Source organism: Dendrobates tinctorius, unplaced genomic scaffold, assembly GCF_039654945.1.
Source record: "Dendrobates tinctorius isolate UK_male_01 unplaced genomic scaffold, ASM3965494v1 ptg000177l, whole genome shotgun sequence".
Classification (NCBI taxonomy): Eukaryota; Metazoa; Chordata; class Amphibia; order Anura; family Dendrobatidae; genus Dendrobates; species Dendrobates tinctorius.
Window position 1 is genome coordinate 15,807,670 of NW_027361844.1, and position 25,915 is coordinate 15,833,584.

The window sequence follows — 25,915 nt, forward strand, 5'->3', positions numbered from 1 at the left end:
TAGGTCTTTAGGTAGCCCCTACTACTAAATAATGTTGATCACAGCCACTTTTCTAAGAAGAAACCTTTACATAGAACATTCAGTAAATGAGTTGTGCTTACCCAACTGGAAGGCTATGACATCTTTTTGCCAACACTCATGAAAAATTAATTTGTGTCAGTAAAAGTGGTGAAATACCTTCATGCCTATGACGTTCATGTATGACGTTCATGCTGAACACTTTTTTTCAATACAGTTACATCAGATAACTGACGATTTTGCATTGACACATGACCTCCCATGTGTGTCGTCCTGGATAACTGGCCAACAGGGATCACCCAACTAATTCCATGACACATTAAGAAATCATATAATTTATCAATCCTCATATTTCCGTCAGTCGCATGGGACATTCTATCCTGCACTTACAGACAAGTAAGTAATACATATCTTATTAAAGATACATACATAGTGTACTAGACACACATATAGGCTGTGTAGCAGACCATAAAAGATGGACTGACTGGACATACCTGTGGAACGCGGGATGAGCTGGGGCTGCTGGATGATGAGGACAACAGGTTTACGTTAGGGTTCATGCTTCGTTCCCTCTCATCCTGATAGATACGATCTCTTTCTGCCTCTGGCAAGTTTAAGAAGTTCTGCATAGCCCTAAGGTTCACCAACAATGACTGGGACGCTGTTCTAGGATCTTCTTCCTTACGTAAGATTTCTGACAACAAACCCTGGTCCAAGAGAATGAAATGTCCAACTTATTTTTGTTTTACATGAGACAAGCTTAACCAAGAGTCAAGAAAGAGCACTATACATGAGCATTCAATACTCTTTAAATTTCTAGTCTATCTTCACAATATTCCCTCAATGTATGACTGGTGAAAGTCCGACTACTGGCACCCCCCAATTAAATAAATGAAGAACCTCTTGACCTATGTGAGCACTGCAGCCTCTTAAATATTTAGATCAGCTGGTGCGCTGCTGCCACACTAATCAGCTAATACTGGGGATGCCATATTGGGGATCACCATCGGTCTGACATTAATGACCTTTCCTAAGCATAGATCAGCAACATTGAAACCCCATCAAAAATAATCTGTCACCAGGTTGTCTATGTAATCTGTGAGCAGCACACTGTAGTGTCAGAGATCCTGATTCCAGCGATGTGTTACACTCTGGTCTGCGATCTTGATAAAATCACTGTTATAGGCTACAGATCTAGGAGTTCTCCGAACACTGAGCTCTGTATAACCCCGCCCACCGGGGGTTCATAGTCAGAAAGCTGCCAATCAGTGATGGGGGTGGAGTTACACAGAGCAGGAGGACTACATGGCATTAGACAACTAGTCCTCTAGTAATAATTTCCTGCTGATAAAACACTAAGTTTATTAAACCTGCAACAAGTAGACTAGTAAGTGACACCTTGCTGAAATCATGGTTTCTGCCTCCACATTATGTTGCTCTTAGATTACATAGGAAAAACTTGCTGACAGATTCCCCTTAAGGCTACATTTACACATCCACGTTTATTTTTACATTTGTGAAAAACGGACCATTTTGCTTCTGAGTTTCAGCCGTTTTGCATCCGTTTTTCTTTTACTCATCTCTATTTAAAAAACTAAAGGAGGTACATTGTCTGAACTTGTATTTATCCATTGGTTCTTAGCAATGGATGAGTTCAAAGTGGATGAAACATGGATGGAGCATCAAAGTACAAAGAACATCTTCAGTTTTTCATCCATGTTTAATGGATTCCCATAGACTTTAATGGACGAAGCTGATCTGCAAAACAGATGAGAATAGGACCTGCCCCGAGTATCAAAGATTGGATACACGGATCCATTTTTAAAACAGATGTGTGTATGGATCAATAAAATTTGATGGATCAATTTGCTATCTGTTTAAAAATAGACAGCACAGGAAGAAGTACAGCAGATGTGTGAATTATAGCCTAGGGCTAAGTTCCCATGGTATGTGATGCATTTTTTATACTAAGTATTAGTTTTTTTTAGAAATTTTATGCCATTATAATTTTTAACTATTCAGGGTGTGATTTTGAAATCCACAGAATGTAAATTTCTATAGCAGTAAATGTGTTTTATTTGTCGATTTTCCCCATAGACTTGAATGAGATGTGGAAATTCCACTGATAAAAAGAGCATGTGTTTTTATTGTATGTCCACAACAGAAACACAGTTAAAGACGGATGTAATCCATACATGACTTTATCAATAACATTTCCAAAACAAACTAGCTTTATGTACATCTAGACATACGAAAAAGAGACAAAGCTCAGTGAAAAAAAACGCAAAAAAAATACATAAAAAAATCGCAAAAAAAATGCAGGTAACCTAAATTTGCTAATTGGTGCTGAAATACTGGTGAAAATCTATGACATCCAAGACACCTGAAATCCGCACTGTGGGAACTTAAAAAATACATGAATCTGTGACGAGGACAGTCACAGATAAGGAAGAAATCTATGATAATATAAAATATTTAATTTTTATTTAAATGCATTAAAATACAACCAATAAAATAATTTTACATAAACAAGAATACCTCAAAAAGAAGTGCAGACCAAATGTTACTGAGTTAATATGGTTACTACTGCATAGAAATATGTCTAGCCATTAGAAATATATAGTATACATATAAATCACAGTACATTAATTTACTCCCTATTATATGTAGCAATATAGAGTATCTCACACTAGTTCACTCCACCAATATTATAGGAAATTAAGTCAGAGCAGTGAAACGAGCGTCGGTGTTTAGGAGTTCAGACGAGACCACGCGGTAGCAGCTCCACACCCAAAACTATCTTTCATGTTTCCAGGTAAAACTTCCATACTTTACCATGAACTTTCTGACATGAGATAATACCACCACATGAAAGTGTATTGCATGTCCCTTCATACATGGTCAAAGGCAAAAGAGAGCATGTTTATATGAGATACTAGCTGAAGAGCCCAGTGCTGTGGTTAGTTATAGCAAATTATAATTATCCTCCATCCCATAGTCCCGTGCCCATATACCCATCATACATATCCACGATCCCATAGGCCCGTGCCCATATACCCATCATACATATCCTCCATCCCATAGTCGAGTGCCCATATACCTATCACACATCCTCCATCCCATAGTCCCATGCCCATATACCCATCACACATCATCCATCCCATAGTCCCATGCCCATATACCCATCATACATATTCACCATCCCAAAGTCGAGTGCCCATATATCCATCATACATATTCACCATCCCAAAGTCGAGTGCCCATATACCCATCACACATCCTTCATCTCATAGTCCCATGCCCATATAGCCATCATACATATCCGCCATCCCATAGTCCCGTGCCCATATACCCGTTATACATATCCTCCATCCCATAGTCCAGTGCCCATATACCCATCACACATCCTCCATCCCATAGTCAACCATTATGACATCATAATGAGTGGCGGGGCTTGCAACGTATGATGACATCAGCGTCACCATGGCAACCATTATGACATCATAATGAGGGGCGGGGCTTGACACACACACACTTTTCCCCATTATGTAGATAGGGGCAAAATTGTTTGGTGAACTGGAATGCGTGGGGTTAAAATTTCGCCTCACAATATAGCCTAGGACGCTCTCTGGGTCCAGACGTGTGACTGTGCCAAATTTTGTGACTGTAGCTGTGACGGTGCAGATGCCAATCCCGGACATACACACATTCATACACACACTTGAGCTTTATATATTAGATTACTATTAGATTTTTTATTGTCAATTAAGGGGATTACTAAGCACTTGCACTTTGTATATATATTTACTCTTCATCATCAACATTAACAGAAATAAACAGTTGAAATAGATTACTCTGTTTGTAATGACTTTATATAATACATGAGTTTTACATTTTGTATTGAAGAACTAAAATAAATTAACATTTTGTTGATATTCTAATTTTATGAGAAGCGCCTGTATCTCCAGGCACTAGTACCTGCAATATTTCTGACCTCTCATTTCACTGGGATATAGAAATAGGATTGAGTTTGTACATATGGGGTTGGAGTTAATTTCCTAAAATATTGGTGGAGTGATTTTTCTTTGTATAGGAACTATGTTGGAATATGTTTGGTGCAACAATTCCATTCCTGTCTATGAGTGTTTAGTTGCTAAATGTGTATGCTGTTCATAAAGTTAGAACTAAAAAAAAACTCCCAGAGGCTCACACAGGGAGAGCATGTGACTGTGCTTTCAGTTTTTTTCCTGTGTCTGTGTGTGAGAAAAGCAACCTGCTGTAGATGCTGCACAGATAGAGTCACACAAATGATTTTTTTCCTGATCTAGTAAGCTTATCATATATTGTTCCTGATTGTTCCTGAATAAAGAAGCTCTGTAACACAGAGTAACACAGCAACAGAGACCTAGAGAACAAGCAGCAAATAGCAACAGAGAAGATGTCCACTAGCAGCAATCTTATCAAGTTTTGAATGCTAAGCCTCACTAACCAGTACTACCAGTCCTGGAAATTCAAGATGAAGATGCTGATCATAAGAAAAGGTATGTGGAAATATACTCAGGAACAAGTGCCTCATCCATTACCAGATGATTGGCTACAGAAGGATCAGAAAGCACAAAGCACAATCTCCCTCAGTGTAGATTATAATCAGATTGTGCATATCTGCAAGTGTGCAACTGCAAAGGAGATGTGGGATGCGTTACAGAAAGTGTAAATATCAGAAATAAGCTTTATATCATGAGAAAGTTGTATCAGTCTAAGCTAAGTGATGGACAGAATATGCAGCACTATATAAGAAATACCCCAGAGATTGTGGAGCATCTCAGGGGTAGTGGAGAAAAAACTAAAGATTTTCATGTTGCTGCACATCTATTAAATGGTCTTCCAGAGCGTTATAACACACTCATGACTGCACTAGATGCAAGGCCAGATTATGAGCTGACAATAGAGTATGTTAAAGGTAAACTTGTGGATGAATTCAAGAGAAAAATGCAGCATGTAAGCAGCCGTAATGAATCCAGAGCAGAAACAGCATTAAAGACACAGGATGTCCCTAAATATGAGAGCAATCTAAGAAAAACTTGTGAATGTTTTGTCTGTAAAAAGCCTGGCCACCTTAAAGCAGACTGCAGAATTTGGAAAGCAAGAATGAGTCTTTTTAAAAAGCAAACAGTCGCCAAAGGGTTAAAACAACTGTAAAGGAAGATTCTGCATGAGTTGAAGCTGCATTTAATGCCAGTACAGGCCCATCTGTAATGCATATATGGTGTATAGATTCTGGTGCAAGCAGCCATATGACAAATAAAAAGTATTTCTTCACTGACCTTAATGAAAGCAAGTCAGAAAAGGACATCTTAGCTAATGGTCACTATATAACTTCAGAAGGAGTAGGAGACAGCTACCTCCACTGTCTAGTTTCCTCAGCACAAAGCAGAAAGATCCCAATAAAGGATGTTCTCTATGTTCCCTGCCTTGAAAGCAATCTTCTGTCAGTAAAGAAGCTCATGCAAAAGGGGAATGTAGTTACTTTTAGAGATAACAGCTGCATCATCTCAAAGAAGGGTCACACTCTTGCAGAAGGAAAAATCCAAGATGAACTTTATCAGCTAAAATGCAAAGAAAGAGTGTACAGTGCTAGACAAGATCTACATAAGAACTGTATCCATGTATGGCACAGACATCTTGGGCACAGAGACCCAGAAGCAGTAAGGAACTAGCTCACCTTGCAAATGGTATTGAATTCAACCAGTGTAGTCAAATGATGAAGTGCACTAGCTGTCTTAAAGGGAAAATGTCCAGAAAATCCTTTCCTAAAATAAGCATCACTAGATCTGCACAGCCTCTGGACCGGATACATATAGATGTATGCGGTCCAATGAGTGTTCAAACTCCCAGCAAGAAGAGATATTTTCTCACATTTATTGGTGATTACTCCAGATATACAGTCATCTACCTGCTTCACAATAAGGATGAAGTTCCACAGAAACCTGAAAAATATCTTGCTGTAGTGTTTAACAAATTTGGAAGAATGCCAAAAGCCCTGCGTGCAGATAATGCAACCGAATATACAAGTGGTAAGGTGAAAACCATTTTGAAAAAGGATGGAATCGTGTTCCAGACTACCATTCCATACAACCCAGAACAAAATGGCATTGCAAAGAGAAAGAACCGTACTCTCTGTGAAAGTGGAAGAAGTACTGTATGTTGTTTGATGCGAATCTACCTACAATGTATTGTGGAGAAGCCATCATAACAGCTTGCTATCTTCAAAACAGAGTTCCAGGTAAAGCCACAAATAAAACTCCATATGATCTATGGAACTGCAAGAAACCTAACCTAAAGCACCTCAGGATATTTGGAAGCAAAACGTTTATGTATGTTCCCAAAGAAAAACGTTCCAAGTGGGAGTCACATGCAAAGCAAGGAGTCCTGGTGGGCTATAGCTAATCTCAAAAGGGATACAGAATCCTGCACCAAGAGTCCAACACAATAACAATCAGCAGAGATGTAGTGATTGATGAAAACTCTGCATCGCTCAAATTCCATGAAGTGACACCAGTTATTCAACCTAAGAAGCAAGAACAAGAATCTCAATCACCAAGCCCAGATGCCAAAAAGGACGACACTGAAGTGTGGATTAGCTCTGAAGCCACCAAGTAAGACACAGAAGAACCAAGTCAACCTCCAGTCAGGAGATCAGAAAGGCCAAACAAAGGTATCCCAGCTAGACGCTTTCTTATATGGTCAGAACACTTCCTGAACCAGAGCCACAGTCATGGCAAGAGATGCAAAAACTGTCTGTACACATGAAGCAGAAGCGGATAAATGCTGCTAATGAAGAGATGGATCCCATCACCCTCTCCAGACATGGGAGGTTACTGAGCTACCACAATGAAAAGGAAATTGCCAACCTAGGTGAAATTCTCAACCAACACTTTGAGACTAAGGACCTTGGAAAAGTAACATATTATTTGGGAATCCAAATCCAGAGAGAGGAAGATAGGAGTTTTCTTCTCAGCCAAAGTTCTAAAATTTCCACAATCCTTAACCAGTTTGGATTGTCAGAAGCCAAAGGTGCGTCAACACCAATGGATCTGTCCTTCTTAAAGCTGGAAGGAGAAGATCTGCTACCTAGCAATGAGTGTTACAGACAAGCAGTGGGGGCACTTCTGTACATAGCAACCACAACTCGTCCGGATATCACAGCCACAGTTGGAATTCTCTGCCGACGTGTAAGCAAGACACACGAAAGAGAGTGGAATGCAATTAAGAGAATTCTTCAAAATCATGAAGAAATGCAAAGGCTATATCTTAAGATATCTGCATCAGGAGATCTCACTCTCAGACGTTATGTGCATGCAGATTGGGCTGGAGATTCAAGTGATTGGAAATCAACAAGTGGTTGCTTGTTAAAGTTAGGAGAAAATTCAATTTCTTGGTGCAGCAGAAAACAAGTGTCAGTCGCATTATCTTCTACAGAAGCAGAATATAGGTCTGCTGCTTATGCAAGTTAAGAAGTAATTTGGTTGAAACAACTTTTGGAAGATTTCAGCAAGCCATTAGCTCAACCAACAGTTATCTATGAGGACAACCAAGGATGCATTAAACTTTTCAGCAGTGAGATTAGTGCAAGGACTAAGCACATTGATGTAAAGCATCATCACTTACATGACTTAGTGGAACGTGGTGTACTCGAATTTGTTTATTGCGAGTCTTACAAGATGATAGCTGATGCTATGACAAAGCCATTATCAAGAGCCAAGTTTGTAGACTTCAGAACCGCAATGGCATTAACAGGATAAGTAGTGATTGAGTGGAGTTGTTGGAATATGTTTGGTGCAACAACTCCATTCCTGTCTGAGTGTTTAGTTGCTAAATCTGTATGCTGTTCATAAAGTTAGAACAAACAAAAAACTCCCAGAGGCTCACACAGGGAGAGCATGTGACTGTTTCCTGTTTTTTTCCTGAGTTTGTGTATGAGAGAAGCAGTCTGCTGTAGATGATGCACAGATAGAGACATGCAAATGATTTATTCCTGATTTATTAAGCTTATCATATATTGTTCCTGATTGTTCCTGAATAAAGAAGCTCTGTTGTCACACGCTTGGAGAGTACCCTGAATAATCCGCTGCCAACAAACTAGTGTTAGATTCTCTACATTGCTACAGATAATAGGGAATAAATTAATGGACTGCGATTTATTTGTATACTATATACCATATTTATTTCTAAAGGCTAGACATATTTCTATGCAATAGTACCCATATCAATTCAGTAACATTTGGTCTTCACTACTTCTTGAGGTATCCTTATGTAATACAATTAAATTGTACATTTTATATTATCATAGATTTTTCCCTTATCTGTAAAATTTTCTGGTCTCAGATTCATGTATTTTCATTGTTTATGAAGTGCTATGCTCAATTTTATGGAGACATATAGATATAACCGTGGGAACTTTGCCTTACACAATATCAGAAACAAAAATCCACTACCATGTTGATCAAATAAGTGTAACTTTAGAAATATAATCGACATGCTAAGTTATTAGCTAAGGCCAAAATTAATTAGAATATTTACTAACCAACTTTTTTAAATTTAATACTCAATTAGAATTTTACATAGTATTGTACATTCCAACTTAACAAGTAATATGGTACTGTGAATAAACCAGGCTTGATAGTGATTGTGTTAGTATGATTATATACTAATGTAGCATCATCATACAGTGAGAAAAAATGTATTTAGTCAGCCACCAAGTGTGCAAGTTCTACCACATAAAAAGATGAGAAAGGCCTGTAATTGACATCATAGGTAGACCACAACAATGAGAGTCAAAATGGGAAAACAAATCCAGAAAATCACCTTGCATGATTTGACAAGATTTATTTTGCAAATTATGGTGGCAAATAAGTATTTTGTCACCTATATACATGCAAGATTTCTGGCTCTCACAAACCTTTAATTTCTTCTTTAAGAGGCTCCTATGTTCTCCACTCATTACCTGTAGTAACGGCACCTGTTTGAACTTGCTATCGGTATAAAAGACCCCTGTCCACAACCTCAAACAGTCACACTCCAAACTCCACTATGGTGAAGACCGACCAAAGAGCTGTCGAAGGACACCAGAAACAAAACTGTAGCCCTGCACCAGGCTGGAAAGACTGAATCTGCAATAGACGAGCAGCTTGGTGTGATGAAATCAACTGTGGGAGCAATAATAAGAAAATGGAAGACATACAAGAGCACTGATAATCTCCCTTGATCTGGGACTCCACGCAAGATCTCACCCCGTGAGGTCAAAATGATCATAAGAATGGTGAGCAAAAATTCCAGAACCACAAGCGGGGACCTAGTGAATGACCCGCATAGAGCTGGGACCAACGTAACAAAGGCTACCATTAGTAACACTATGCCACCAGGAACTCAGATCCTGCAGTGCCAGATGTGTCCCCCTTCTTAAGCCAGTACATGTCCTGGCCTGTCTGAAGTTTGCTAGAGAGCATTTGAATTATCCAGAAGAGTATTGAAAGAATGTCATATGGTCTGATGAAACCAAAGTAGGACTGTTTGGTAGAAACAAAACTCGTCGTGTTTGTAGGAGACAGAATGCTGCATCCAAAGAACACCATACCTACTGTGAAGCATGGGGTGGCAACATCATGCTTTGGGGCTGTTTCTCTGCAAAGGGACCAGGACGACTGATCCGTGTACATGAAAGAATGAATGGGGCCATGTATCGTGAGATTTTGAGTGCAAACCTCGTTCCATCAGCAAGGGCATTGAAGATGAAGTGTGGATGAGTCTTTCAGCATGATAATGATCCCAAGCACACCGCCAGGGCAACAAAGGAGTGGCTTCGTAAGAACCATATGAAGGTCCTGGAGTGGCCTAACCAGTCTCCAGATCTCAACTACATAGAAAACCTTTGCAGGGAGTTGAAAGTCCGCGTTGCCCAGTGACAGGCCCAAAACATCACCGCTCTAGAGGAGATCTGCATGGAGGAATGGGATAACATACCACCAACAGTGTGTGCCAACCTTGTGAAGACTTACAGAAAATGTTTGACCTCTGTCATTGCCAACAAAGGATACATACAAAAAATTGAGATGAACGTTTGCTAATGACCAAATACTTATTTTCCACCATAATTTGGAAAATTAAGCTTGCCAAATCAGACAAGGTGATTTTCTAGATTTTTTTTTTTCTCATTTTGACTCTCATAGTTGTGGTCTACCTATGATATCGATTACAGACCTCTCTCATCTTTTTAAGTGGGAAAACTAAATTCTTTTTTCCCCACTGTATATATCAGTACTGTATGCAGAATAAAGTATTACTAGAAATCTTTGGTCTCACACTTTCTCTATCCTAGACAGATACTCATGCATAAAGATGCCCATTTAGTAGTCACTGCCAGATAATCAATTAAAATGTTTTCAATATTATTCAAACTCAGTGGAGACAGATACTGTTCCAATTATATTTAATCTGAGGGCACTAGAGAAAGGCTGCCCATGCACGTTAGCTAGCTCATGGCCAAATGCCAAGATCTGGTGGATGCTTGTCTCCCTTTAAGGGAATCTGTCACCTATTTTTTCGACTATCAGCTGCCGGCACCGCCATCAGGGGTTTATCTACAGCATTCTGTAATGCTGTAGATAAGCCCCTGATGTAACCTGAAAAAGAAGAAAAATGAGTTATATTATACTCATCGGGGGGCGGAGTCGGATGCGGTGGATGTCGCGGTCTGGCGCCTCCTATCTTCAAACGATGATGTCCTCCTCCTTGCTTCTCCCTCGGTACCTGCGCAAGTGTACTTTCTCTGCCCTGTTGAGGGCAGAGTAAAGTACTACAGTGCGCACGTGCCAGGAAAGGTCAGAGAGGTCCGACGCCTGTGCACTACAGTACTCTTCTCTGCCCTCAATAGGGCAGATAAAGTACGCATGCGCAGGAACCGAGGGAGAAGCAAGGAGGAGGACATCATCGTATGGTGGTCCGGGTCTGGTCTTTGTCCGATGGTTGTCACGGTCCAGTTCGGCGCCTCCTATCTTCCAACGATAACGTCCTCTTCTTTGCTTCTCGTTGCAGCTCCTGCGCCGGTGCACTGCTCTGCCCTGTTGAGGGCAGAGGGGAATCCTGCATTGTGCAGGAGCCGGACCTCTCTGACCTTTGCCAGCACCTATGTGCTACAGTACTCTGCTCTGCCCTCAACAGGGCAGAGCAGTGTGCCAGCGCCAGAGCCGCGACAGGAAGCAAAGAGGCCGTCACCGCTAGAAGATGGGAGGCGCCGGACCGGACCACGACACCCATGGGACCAAAACTGGACCCAGACGCCCCTGGGTGCGTATAATCTAACTCGCTTTTCTTATCTTTCAGGTTACATTGGGGGCTTATCTGCAGCGGAGACGATAGCTGATAGTCAAAAAAATAGGTGACAGATTCCCTTTAAGGACTAAAGGGCCCCACATTCCCATGATATCTACTATGGGAGGGAGGGGGGAATCAAAACACCATCATGCACATTAGGTGGTTAGTGGGTTTCACCATATTCTGCAGGTTTGTGGAGATTCATTCAATATGTACATCCACCCTAGCATGATTTTCCAGATATTTTTTCATTTTATTTAGTAGGAATCATCTGTTTAACAATTCTAGAATGAGCCATAGTTACTCACTAATGCTTCAGCGCTGTCCCTCCGCCCCTGTGCTTGTTGATAGAGATGAGCTAATTTGTTTGGATTCGTTTCCGAATACAATCGGAATCGAATATTGCTTTTTGCAATATTCATTGAACACAGCCGAACGTCATTAGAGTCAATGGGAGTAGAAATTACCGAACATAAGGAAATACATTCAGCCCGAATAGTGTTAGAATATGGCACGAATATGTCAAAATCATGTTCAGGGCCAAAATTCGGACAAATTCGCTCATCTCTGCAAGTTGTTGACACTACTACAGTATGTCATGAAACAGCCAGTCACTGGGTTCTGTGATCTCATTTATTTATTTACTAGCTGAAGAGTCCGGCGCTGCCCGGGCATAGTAACTAACTGTGGTTAGTTATGGCAAATTATAATTATCCTCCATCCCTTAGTCCCGTGCCCATATATCCATCATACATATCCACGATCCCATAGGCCTGTGCCCGTATACCCATCATACATATCCTCCATCCCATAGTCAAGTGCCCATATACCCATCACACATCCTCCATCCCATAGTCCCATGCCCATATACGCATCACACATCCTCCATCCCATAGTCCCATGCCCATATACCCATCATACATATTCGCCATCCCATAGTCGAGTGCCCATATACCCATCACACATCCTTGATCTCATAGTCCCATGCCCATATACCCATCATACATATCCTCCATCCCATAGTCCCGTGCCCATATATCCATCATAAATATCCTCCATCCCATAGTCCCATGCCCATATACCCGTCATACATATCCTCCATCCCATAGTCCAGTGCCCACATACCCATCACACATCCTCCATCCCATAGTCCCGTGCCCATATACCCATCATACATATCCTCCATCCCATAGACCAGTGCCCATATACCCATCACACATCCTCCATCCCATAGTCAACCATTATGACATCATAATGAGCGGCGGGCCTTGCAACCTATGATGACATCAGCATCGCCATGGCAACCATTATGACATCATAATGAGGGGCGGGGCTTGACACACACACACTTTTTCCCCATTATGTAGATAGGGGCCAAATTGTTTGGTGAATTGGAACGCGTGGGGTTAAAATTTCGCCTCACAACATAGCCTAGGACATTCTCGGGGTCCAGACGTGTGACTGCCAAATTTTGTGGCTGTAGCTGCGACGGTGCGGATGCCAATCCCAGACATACACACACATACATACATACATACATACATACACACACTTGAGCTTTATATATTAGGTTTCAAAGGGGACATGAAATTTAGATGCCTGCTAATCAAAAGATGATATCCTATCAAATAGTTGCTATTGCACTTGGGAGGCTATAGATAGCTAGATGCTTCACCGTAGTTGACACTGTAGTAAAAATTTTGTATTGCATGGATGGAACTATGTAATGCAAATATCACATAATTACATACTTTACAAAAATTAAATCTACTCTCTTTTAAAGCAATCATACACATTAGACTAACGTTGGCCAAATCTACTTATATCAGCGGCTTGGACTACAGTCTAATGAGTATGGAGGCCTATCAACTCTCCATCAACAAATTATGTCCAAGGGGATAAGGATCTCGCATATCTGAGTTTGGACTGCCAATCCTTTTGCACTTGGTGAGATAAATGACCACCATAAGATTCTGACAGTGGCTCTCTCATAGGGTATACAGGTTCAGTTGGTAGATTGAGCTCTCCTTTGTATAGAGTTGTCAGGAGAAATAGTTGCTGGCTGAACTAATGTTAGTCCAACAGCCATCTAATGAGCATGGAGACCCTTAAAGAGGTTTGTCTACTACTAGGACAACCCCTTCTTGATCTGAATGTTTGGTGCCAATAAAAGAAAAAGCACTTAAACTCACCTCACATGCCGGCGCCATTCCAGTGGTGTTGGCAGTAGCATTCACAGGGCTCATGTGAGGTTCCTTTGATCTGTAAGCCCTGTGCCCAATAAGTTCTGGCATCACTGTTTTGGACAAATCGAACATCAAGAGGAAGTTAGAGCACCTGCAACTCTGACTTCCTGTTTATTTTCAAAATGTCCAAAGGTGGGGACAGTGACGTCAGCGCTGATTGGGTACCAGCCTCACGTGTCATAACAATCACATAAGAGCTGGCATGGGAGGTGAGTTTAAGTGCTTTTTTTTTTATCGGGACCAAAAGTTCAGAGTGAGAAGGGTTTGTACTAGTAGTGGACAACCCCTTTAAGCTGCATTTACACTGCAAGATAATTGTAAATGAGAGTTGATATAAACACTTATTTTGTAATTTTTTACTATGTAAACAGGCTGCTTATCAACTGATGAATGAGAAATATGTAAAGCAAAAAAAATATAATTCTCAGCTGCATTGTCTGATGCAAAAGGGCTTACACTGCTGAGATCTATGGCAGTCTATGTGCACTGAGGGATTTTGCAAAGATCACTCAGTGCGCATCGGTTACTTTGGTCTGCCTGTGTAAACAGGCATTTAAACGACGGCCGATCATCACTAGTTCTTGGGGAATAACAGGAGCCTAATGTAGCCACCCTATGTTGGCACACGGATTGCCTATGCATGGACTTTGTATTTCACCATCCAGGGTCTGTGTACATGGCACAGATTAGTTTCTGTGATAAAATCCTCGAACCGTATGTCTTACTGATTTTAGAAAATCTTACTCTCCCATCCCCCCAAAAAATCCCTTCAAACTTTTAAACACTACAATCATCCTTCTTTTTTACTTAACACGATATACAACACAACTGAGCATTCATGTTTTAAGTAAATTACAAGGCCTCAAAGCACAGTACATCACTGTAACACCAATGTGACTATAATTACCTACAAAAGAAGCCGGTGTTTTATGTAAGACTAATTTCCCTCACTTGTGTCCCATTATTGAAATACTTCACACAAAATTTGCTTTTATTAATAGCCATTTTCCACAGAGCCTCTCTTGTAAATATGTCAACTTTCCATTACACACGGAATGATCGAACCTGCCTTTTTTGTCACCTGCAAATAATTAGTCCCTCGATATGCAAAGCAACCTCCTTGAAGAAAAACAAATGGTCATAATTCTGTTTAATTGTAAGTAAATGAGGCAGAATTTATTTTCTAAAGTGATAGACTCCAGGTGTGAGTTACCCAATAAGGTATTTTTGTGATGGCTTCAAAATATGGAGCGCAGTACCTTAAACTTCCTGTTCTGACAACCACGTGCTGACTTTTGTAACCCTTTGTCTGATGAACTAATGGCTATGTTATGAAATAGTTGCTATCATTATGTATTATATTTCTAGCCTGTTCTACACCTCTTCGTCTTATTTCTTTTTGCTAAGGATCCTCTGTAAATGTCAATGAAAAATAATCCATTGGTTAAGCTTTTATCCTAAGGCCTCTTTCACACTTCCGTTTTTGACAATCAGTCAAGATCCGCCAATTTTGAAAAAAAACTGATCCGCCATTTTTCTTTGCGGATCCGTTTTTTTCCCCATTGACTTTCATTATTGGCGGATCCTGACTGATTTCCATCCATTGCATCCGTTTTTTTGAGGATCCGCCACAATGTTAGTGTCCGTCAACTTCCTCAAAGATTTGCAAACGGAGCTTGCAACGTTTTTTTGGCCGGCGGATCCTCCAGACACTGAATTAACCCCAAAATCTGTCTGGGTGCCGGACAAAAAAAAAAAATCTCTCTCTCTCTCTTTCTCTCTCTCTCTCTCTCCTTCCCGGCCAGCAGTTCCTTTAAATTTCCTCATTTTCAGGATCTGTCTAAAAACGGATCCTGTGCCATCCGTTCACATCAGTTGAGAACGGATCCGCTTGTCTGCCTTTTTGGCGGATTTTAACTGATGCAAATAACTGAAGTGTGAAAGAGGCCTAAGCCATATTGCAAGACTCGTTAAAAGGTTGGTTGTGACTTGTAGGATCGCTATAGGTGGAGCTATAGAGTTCAAGTCCTGTTTCTCTCTGAAGAGGCAATTTCCATTGGTTAAGCAGCACAGTAGTCCTAACATCACTGGCAGTGCATCCGTAAAGATGTGCACTTTGGGAAAAAATAGAGTTAAAATGATATTCTATGAGGCCAATGAGCCCAATAACACATGTACCTGTCTACACGGTGTGGAATGTTTAACCCCTTGATTTTCCGAGAGTACAAATTAGAAGGCCCAGACAGTGATCCTCTGGGGGAGTGATATATAGAAAGTAATAAGGTATCTTTATAAGTAAAAATACTTTACAAGAAAGTACTGTGAATATTTCAGATCGTCAATAAAACAGCTAGAAGGCAAAATTATAGCAAATAGACTGTGCGTCATGATATTAAGCTGCCCATATGCGACCAAAATACCTACAGATGTCAAGTGTTGGTGAGAAAGCCGTCCATTTTTAGACTTCCTACTATGAATAACACAGAGATTTAACAATATGTTGGGAAATCTGTTTGAACAATATTAAAGACTAGCTGAAGAGCCTGGCGTTGCTCGAGCATAGTACCTAACTGTGGGTCCCGCTGTCTTCCTTAACATCCCTGCTCTCCACCCGCCATCCCGTTCTATCCCTCTGCAGCCGCGCTCTACATTCATGTCCCGGTGTCGCTCCACAGCCCTGCTCTCTTCTTCCACAGCCCCGGTCTCTTCGTCCACAGCCCTGCTCTCCCGCTCTCTCCCTCCACAGCCCCGTTCTCTTCCTTCACAGCCCTGCTCTCCCGCTCTCTCTGTCCACAACCCCGTTCTCTTCCTTCACAGTCCTGCTCTCCCGTTCTCTCCCTCTACAGCAGGGGTCTCAAACTAAGCAGAGTAAATGGGCCGCACATAAAACAAATTTGAGCTGGGGGGGGCGCATTCCTTTCTAACTTAATACACCCTGCACATGCGCGGCTCCGCACACCTCGCACACACGCGGCTCCGCTCCATACACCTCGTACACACGCGGCTCCGCTCCATACACCTCGTACACACAGGGCTCCGCACCATACACCATGTACACGCAGGGCTCCGCTCCGTACACCTTGAACACACAGGGCTCCGTACACCTCGTACACACACGGCTCTGCTCCATACACCTCGAACACACAGGGCCCCGCTCCGTACACCTCATGCACACAGGGCTTCGTACACCTTGTACACACGGCTCCTATCCATACACCTCGTACACACAGGGCTCCGCTCCTTACACCTCGTACACACAGGGCTCCGCTCCTTACACCTTGTACACACAGGGCTCTGCTCCGTACATCTCATACACACAGGGCTCTGCTCCGTACACCTCGTACACACAGGGCTCCGCTCCGTACACCTCGTACACACAGGGCTCCGCTCCGTACACCTCGTACACACAGGGCTCTGCTCCGTACACCTCGTACACACAGGGCTCTGCTCCGTACACCTCGTACACACAGGGCTCTGCTCCGTACACCTCGTACACACAGGGCTCCGCTCTGTACACCTCGTATACACAGGGCTCCGCTCCGTACACCTTATACACACAGGGCTCTGTACACCTCGTACACACACAGCTCTGCTCCATACACCTCGTACACACAGGGCTCCGCTCCATACACCTCATACACACAGGGCTCTGTACACCTCGTACACACACGGCTCAGCTCCATACACCTCGTACACACAGGCCTCCGCTCCGTACACCTCATACACACAGGGCTCCGTACACCTCGTACACACACAGCTCCGCTCCCTACACCTTGTACACACAGGGCTCTGCGCCATACACCTCGTACACACAGGTCTCCACTCCATACACCTTGAACACACAGGGCTCTGCTCTATCCACACTGGAAACCCCTCCTGACCCCACACATAAACTTACCTTCATCCAGTACCATGACAACCAGCACACAGACAGCAGCGTCCATCCTGCACACACTGAGGCCCCTGATCATGTGACCCCTGACTCCTCCCCCTCCTGTGACCTCATCACAGGTCCTGTGCAGTGTGTGCGCACAGAACAGCCAATGCCATCGCCGCTCCTGAATGCGTGCCTTGCCCCTGCCTCAGGGAGTGAGACATGTGGTGCACTGCGGGCCACAGATGCCTGCCTCAGGGGCCGCATGCAGCCCGCGGGCTGCGTGTTTGAGACCCCTGCTCTACAGCCCTGCAGAATGCTATAGATAAGCCTCTGATGGCGGTGCCGGCAGCTGATAGGCGAAAAATGGGGTGACATATCCCCTTTAAAACCTCTCCCCTCCATTCAGAATGCTTCTGGTGGTAGAAAAATCATTTTCTTCCTGCATACTACAAATTACAACCTGTTCTCACATTCCCTAATAGCTCAGGGTGTTATTAATTTGACTCCCAAGTGAAAGGTCACTGGTTGAATCGAGGAGCAGGCATGAAGATTTCCCAAGAAAAGAGAAACAGCATCATTCAGCTCTTTGATAGCTGTGTCTCGGCCAAGAAAATTGCAAAACTGAATCATGTGAGTGTTATGATAGTTGGAATAATATGAAATTAAGTTCATCCATCCATTCAAAAGCCAAGAGATGGATGTCCAACCAAAATATCTGAGTTAACAAGTCAGCTCATCAGAAGGTCTATCAGTTCTGGGGCGACAAACATGGCAATGGAGGTGGCTCATATGCTTCGTAACAGTGAGATCACATATGTCCATGCAAGCACCATGCGTCACCCATTACACAAGCCTGGAATGACATCTATGTAGCACCAGTACAAGTTCCGACAAACACAGAAGACATGATTATGTTCCATTAACTAATAAACGTCAAAACAATGAACCAGTTATCAAAAATCAGAAATGACTATTTGTGCTGTTTTGCATTACATGTGGACAGTATCCACACCCATCACTGAAATCCTAAACAAGAGACACTTCTCTGTATCATGATCCTAACCTACTGTGCCTAAAGCCCCCTTCTCACATAGCGAGATCGCTAGCGAGATCACTGAAGCGTCACCGATTTTGCGACGCAACAGCGATCTCGCCAGCGGTCTCGCTACATGTGACACATAGCGGCGACCGCCCCCCCCGCTGGGTATTGCTGATCGTGCTGGAATGTCCTGAGCCATTTTTTCGTCTTCAGCGTCCCGCTGGAAAGCGTGCATCCCTGTGTTTTACGCCGACGAGCGACCTCATTGGCGACACAAAACACAGGGACGAAGGCGGGAATCATCTTAAAAGCTGCTGGGTGACAAGGTACCAATGACTGCTAGGGTCGTTACAGGGAATGTCGGATCGTTGCTGCGTCGCTGAAGAGATCTGCCTGTTTGGCAGCTTACAAGCGACCATTTAGTGACGCACCAGCAATCCTTACCAGGTTGTATCGGTGTCGGGATCACTGGTGCGTCGCTAAATGAAACGGGACTCTAAGATTAAGTAAATCACTGCAGTCAGATTTTTTAACATTATTCACTGCTGATGTTAAATAATTTGTCAAAATCACATTTATACCAACAAATGATAACTAGCACAGCAAATGCTATTAATCATTGGTACAGTTTTTTTGTCTATATATTTTTATACTTTTCAATTTGGTAATTCCTTCACGTGGCATCCTACCTAGATGATGCCGAGTTTGGTCAGCACCCTTCTGTATTAGTATTGCAAGTCGAGTTGTGTCAATTTGCTGTTACTTTGGAAACGTAACTATAACAGAAGGATGCAATGACATTCCTCTAAGAGAAATGGAGAACTGCTAAGCCACTGTAATACTACTAGGATATGCCATAATTTACTGATTCATAGGAGTCCAACCCCAATAACTTTCAAAAAGACTGGAATAACTGGGACACAATGCTAGTGCACAGAAGCTTCTTTGTTTTGTTTTCCTACACTGACTAATTCTGCCCCAGCCCGGTACAGGCACAGCAACACCCTAGTTCACTAGAATGGGGTTGTGTTGCACTTCTTTGCACAACTTCTGGTTGGGAGCAGCTCCATCCAAAAGAAAATTAAAAAATATATTTGAAGGCCTAATAGTATGCTCTGGCATTGATATTGTGGCAAATATGTCATGTTCACATCACGCTCAGTGGCCACATTGAGTCTCATGTCTGAAGCCACGGAAAGTGGGATTCAGGTGTAGGCACTAAAGGGGCCATTGACTGTAATGATGCAGGCGGAGTCACTGTGTGCTCTCTCGGGCATAATTTTCAGCCAGAAACGCTTATTTGAGGTGGGCTGTAAGACATAGTCGACTGCGTTTTGATTCATGCTTCAACTAGGTAGATACTGCTGAAAATCATTTTCTACAGAGCACACTGTGACTCCGCCTGGATCATTAAATTCAATAGCTCCGTGCGCACAGATGCCCAAATCACACCTTCCAGAGCTTCTGAGATAAGTCCCGACAGAGTCATTGACATGACGTTAAAACACAATGTGGGTTTGTAACTAATAAGTCATGTCAGACTAACTTAATTTCCTTCTATGATGGAATCACTGATTGGGTGGATCAAGGAAATGCTGTAGATATAGTATATCTTGACTTCAGCAAAGCATTTGACAAAGCATCTCATACAATCCTTATTGAAAAAATGACTAAGTATGGAATGGACAAGGTAACTGTTAGGTTGACTCATAACTGGCTTAGTGATCGATCCCAAAGAGTGGTCGTAAATGGCTGCACATCCAGTTGGAAGAATGTCTCAAGTGGGGTACCACAGGGCTCTGTCCTGGGCCCTGTATTGTTCAACATCTTTATCAGCGATTTAGATGAAGGAATTGAGGGTAAACTGATTAAATTTGTTGATGACACAAAGCTAGGAGGGATAGCTAATACTAGAGAAGAGAGAGAGAGGACTCAAAAAGATATAAATAAACTGGAGCAGTGGGCAGCAACTAACAGAATGGTTTTTAACAGGGAAAAAAGCAAAGTACTACATCTGGGCAATAAAAATGAAAAAAGCATATACAGAATGGGAGGAATAGGGCTAAGCAACAGCACATGTGAAAAAGACTTGGGTATACTAATAGATCACAGACTGAATATGAGTCAACAGTGTGATGCAGCAGCAAAAAAGGCAAATGCAATTCTAGGATGTAGTAACAGAAGCATACAGTCTACATCACGTGAAGTCATTATTTCCCTCTACTCCTCTTTGGCCAGACCTCATCTGGAATATTGTGTCCAGTTTTGGGCACCACATTTTAAAAAAGACATCAACAAACTGGAGCAAGTTCAGAAAAGAGCGACCAGAATGGTGACCGGCCTGCAAACCCTGTCTTATGAGGAAAGGTTGCAGGATTTGGGAATGTTTAGTTTGCAAAAGAGAAGACTGAGAGGAGACTTAATAGCTGTCTACAAATATCTAAAGGGCTGTCACATTGTAGTAGGATCATCTTTATTCTCATTTGCACAAGGAAAGACTAGAAGCAATGAGATGAAACTGAATGGGAAGAGACACAGATTAGATATTAGAAAAAACTTTTTGACAGTTAGAGTGATCAATGAGTGGAACAGGCTGCCACGAGAAGTGGTGAGTCCTCCTTCAATGGAAGTCTTCAAACAGAGGCTGGACAGACATCTGACTGGGATGATTTAGCGAATCCTGCTTTGAGCAGGGGGTTGGACCAGATGGCACAGGAGGTCCCTTCCAACTCTACGATTCTATGATTCTATATTGCTTTAACCCTTCATGAAATAGAAGTTATGACGACTAGATTAGTTCAGATGGGTCATTGATTCAGGGTTTAATTATTTAAGATTTCAATGTAAAAAGTATAAAATGAATATTACATTTGGGAAATAAATACTATTGAACTTTCTCATTACCATATGCTTTTTAGGTTTACATCTTCAGGGCATATTGCATATGCAATTTCATATTGAAAGGCTTGTTAAAGGATCAAAATGACTGTTAGGATTGCTGCTTTCAATAGGTGGTGCTAGAGTTGAAGTCCTCCTCTCTGAAGAGGCACTTTGCATATTTAATTTCCCAGAGGAGCATGCATGGCATACCATTCTCCTCACTCTGACATGCCAGGCATGGCTTGTAACTCTCCACAAGAAGAAAATGATTACCCTTAGGTCCAAGTCTTAAGCCTCTCTCCTAGCCAAATCAGATCTCATACTTTACACTGACACAAGCTACTCCACTAAACACTGTAAATTGAGATTATGGTTTGGCTTTTATCCTAAGTCATATAGCAAGGCTCGTTAAAGGGTTGATATTATCTTTTAGGATTGCTACTTCCAATAGAGTTGAAGTCCTCTTCCTCTGTGGTGAGGCAATTCACATATTTAATTTCCCAGAGTAGCATGCAAGTCATAAAAGTCTCCTCGCTCTGACATGCCAGGACTGGCTTATCACAAGGAGAAATATTACCCCTTAGACTCCATCTTCAGGGTGCAAATATATTCATTTATTCTCAATATTTAACCCCTTAGTAATCAAGCCAATTTGAGCTAATGACAGGCTAAATTTTTCAATTCTTACCAGTGTCACTTTTTGTGGTTATAACTCTGTAATGATTCAATGGATCCCACTGATTCTGAGAATGTTTTTTCATGACTTATTGTACTTCAAGATAGTGGTAAAAGTTCTTTGATATGATTTTAGTTTATTTGTGAAAACATTGGAGATTTGGTGAAAAATTTGAAAATTTTCCCATTTTAAAATTTAATGTTTATGCCCTTAAATCAGAGAGTTATGTTACACAAAATAGTTAATAAATAACATTACTCACATGTCTACTTTACATCAGCACAATTTTGGAAACTTTTTTTTGTTAGGAAGTTAAAATTTGACCAGCGATTTCTCATTTTTACAGCAAAATTTACAAAACCATTTTTTAGGGACCACTTTCACATTTAAAGTGACTTTAGGGGGCCTATATGACAGAAAATACCAAAAAGTGACACCATTCTAAAAACTTCATGCCAAAAGTACTCAAAACCACATTCAAGAAGTTTATTAACCCATCCGGTGCTTCACAGGAGCTAAAGCAATGTGGAAAGAGAAACTGAACATTTAACTTTTTTTGACAAATAATTTACTTTATCTCCAAATTTGTTATTTTCACAAGGGTAATAGAAGAAAATAGACCCAAAACTTTGTTGTGCAATTTTTCCTGAGTATGCCAATACCCCATATGTGGGGAAAATCCACTGCTTGGGCGCTCGGAACAGAAGGAGTGAGTTTGACTTTTGGAACGCAAAAACAGCTGGAATCGGGGGTGAACGCCATGTCGCGTTTGAAGAGCCCCTGATATGCCAAAACAGTGGAAGCCGTCCACAAGTGACCTGATTTTGGAAACTAGATCCCTTAGGGAACTTTTCTAGATGTGTCATGTCCAAGGGGGTTCACAGAAGTTTATAACATAGAGCTATGAAGATAAAAAAAATTCACATTCTTCCAACAAATATGTATTTTTAGCCCAATTTTTTTTTCATAAGGTTAACAGGAGAAAATGGACCCCAAATTTAGTTGTATATTTTCTATTGAGTATGCCGCTACCCCATATGTGGGGGAATACTATTATTTGGGTTCACGGCAGATTTTGGAAGAGAAGGAGGATCTTTTGACTTTTTGAAAGCAAAAACGACTGGAATCGAGATTACCCACAGAAATATACTTTTAGCCCCAAATTTTTTATTTTCACAATGGTAACAGGAGAAAATGGGCAAAAATTTGTTGTGCAATTTCTCCTGAGTACGCCAATATCCCACATGTCGAGGAAAACTACTGATTGGGTGCATGGCAGGGCTCAGAACGAAGGAGTGACGTTTTGGAATGCAGACTTTGATGGAAAGGTCTGCGTGTGTCATGTCGAGATTGGAGAGCTCCGGATGTGCCTAAACAGTGAAACCCCCCACAAGTGACTCCATTTTGGAAACTACATCCCTCAAAGATTTTATACAGGGGTATAGTGAGAATTTTGAACCCACAGGTACTACACAGAATATGTACTGATAGAGACAAATTAAGGAACAATATGAGCTCAATAACATACAAATATAGTTAGTGAATACAAATATTATAAATATAACAAATATCAATATTTAATATCCTACATGGATGTAAGAAATACATACTAGATATTATTTATTAGAAAGTCCATGAAAAATCATGACAGACCTAGGGGCCACACAGTAATGTATATGACATGTTACAATAACATATCATATGAAAAATAAGAATGAAGAAATATGAGAAGTAAATATCAGAGTCAGACAATTGTACACATTATTACTTCCCTATTATATGCAAAAGTAATCTAACACAACTGATGACTATACAGTATATAAAGCTGCACTGCCAAAGCCAAAATACAATACTCAAGATACAACAGCTCTAAAGTACTGTGCTGTGAATGTGCTATAGTATCATAGTATCAATCTATACCTATAACATGGCAGTATACAGTCTCATATATGTTACATCATAAAGGTTGTTTGTTACCTGCAGTCATGTTGTGACCTGATGTGTGGACCCCAGCCTCACCTCTACACAGAATATGGTAAATAATAAGCCAGTTCTATAGAGTGGGTCGCTACGCACGCGGCCATACCAATTATGTGTACATTTTTTGTTTAGGCTGTGATTTGATTGGTGAAATGGATTTAAATGACTTGTGTGCACATTTTTATGTGTTTTTTTTACTCTTTTAAATATTTTATTTTATTCACTTTTTTACACTTTTTCACTGTGGGACATGTATCATTTTTTTACTTAGATCAATGATATCATATACTGCTGTACTCAAATCTACATACAGCTGTCACATACAGCTGACACCCGTGTGAATCGTGGCCACTCGGCGGCGCTATTTCCTTATTCCTCAGCGCCGTCTAAAAGCGCCAAGGAGGAATAAGTACCCTTAAAGGGAATCTGTCACCCCTTTTTTGCGATATCATATAATGATATCATTCAATTGTGTGTCACATAAGGATTCTCTTAGTACTTTTGCTTCCCCCTGACCCCGCTCTATGCATTTCTTCTTGTGTAGAGCAAGACAGGGAGGGGGGAGCAGGTGAATAAGCCCCGCCCATCGGACCGGACCGTGGCAGTTTACATACATCTGAACCAATATAAACAAGGTATTTATGCATGAAAGGTGCGGGGTCAGTGGGAAGCAAAAGTACTAAGAGAATCCTTATGTGACACACAATTGAATGATATCATTATATGATATCACAAAAAAGGGGTGACAGATTCCCTTTAATGAACACGGCGAAAAGGGATAGCAGCGGTCATTAAGGGGTTAAAGAGTGTCTGAGTCAATACAGACTCAGACTGTAGTTCGGTCCCACTGGCATGTTTTATACTGCAGCTCTGCAGTTTCTGATTGGCTTTTGTGTGTACACAAGCCCCCCACAAGCTCTACAGGAAGTCAGTACTTAAATGACAGATTTGCATTACAGTACAGACGAAAGGAATCTCATACAGACAAGACAGAAGATTTACATACATAGTATGACATGTGCAATACAAAATACAAAAAACTATGTGACCTGGTATAAAGAAATTAATGTACTGTAAATGACATTTTTCTAATATATTCACTTAGCCGGTGGGCCAAATAATTAGTAAAATGTTGCAGAAACAACATTGCAAAAGGCTGATTTTTTAGTCAAAATGCTTCAGTATAATAGAGTACACGTGAGTCCGCAAAGTGTTGCATTTGTAGACTCATCAACACAACACCGCTACCACACTGGCACCAAACCTACGACCAGATCTAGCAGCTGGAAATAAAGATGGAGAATTAACACCACTCACACCCCCACCCTATGATGAGTAATCTGACCATAAATCACATCTGTCAGTATTGAAGACTTCAACTATTCTACAAAGGCTAATTTGCTTTCATGCGATTGTCTAAACTCCTGCAATAATGATAACCAAACATGGAACCCACACGAAGCCTCGTAATTATGACAAGGTAGCTATAAACAAAGCATTGTCCCGGAAAGACTTCTCCGTGCTGTTTAGTTCAATTAGAAAAGTTTGACATGAGCTTTAATTATGACATATGGGCTATATATGCAATAATATATTTTATATTCCAGTGGTCACAGAAATGGATTCATGTGAACCTTTTTCTCATGTCAATCAACTATTATAACTGTTATTTCTATAGCTTATAGTATGAAAAAAATAAGGTTTGATCATTTTTCTTCAAATAACTTAACTGAACGTATGGCAAATATGTGTATTCTATGTGTGCATTGTATATATAATTGATATTATATTTAAAGGGATTATCTACTACCTGGACAATCCCTCTTTAA

At 41.3% G+C, this 25,915-nt stretch overlaps 1 protein-coding gene across 2 annotated transcripts in view; it reads right to left on the reverse strand.

Moving 5' to 3' along the window:
- Positions 1 to 25,915, reverse strand: part of SATB2 (SATB homeobox 2) — a 284,827-nt gene that overhangs the window by 114,591 nt on the left and 144,321 nt on the right. For both annotated transcript variants that reach the window (XM_073551555.1, XM_073551556.1), the window contains exon 9: positions 513 to 725. In XM_073551555.1, the coding sequence (XP_073407656.1) occupies positions 513 to 725 (213 nt within the window). The remainder of the gene's footprint in view (positions 1 to 512; positions 726 to 25,915) is intronic.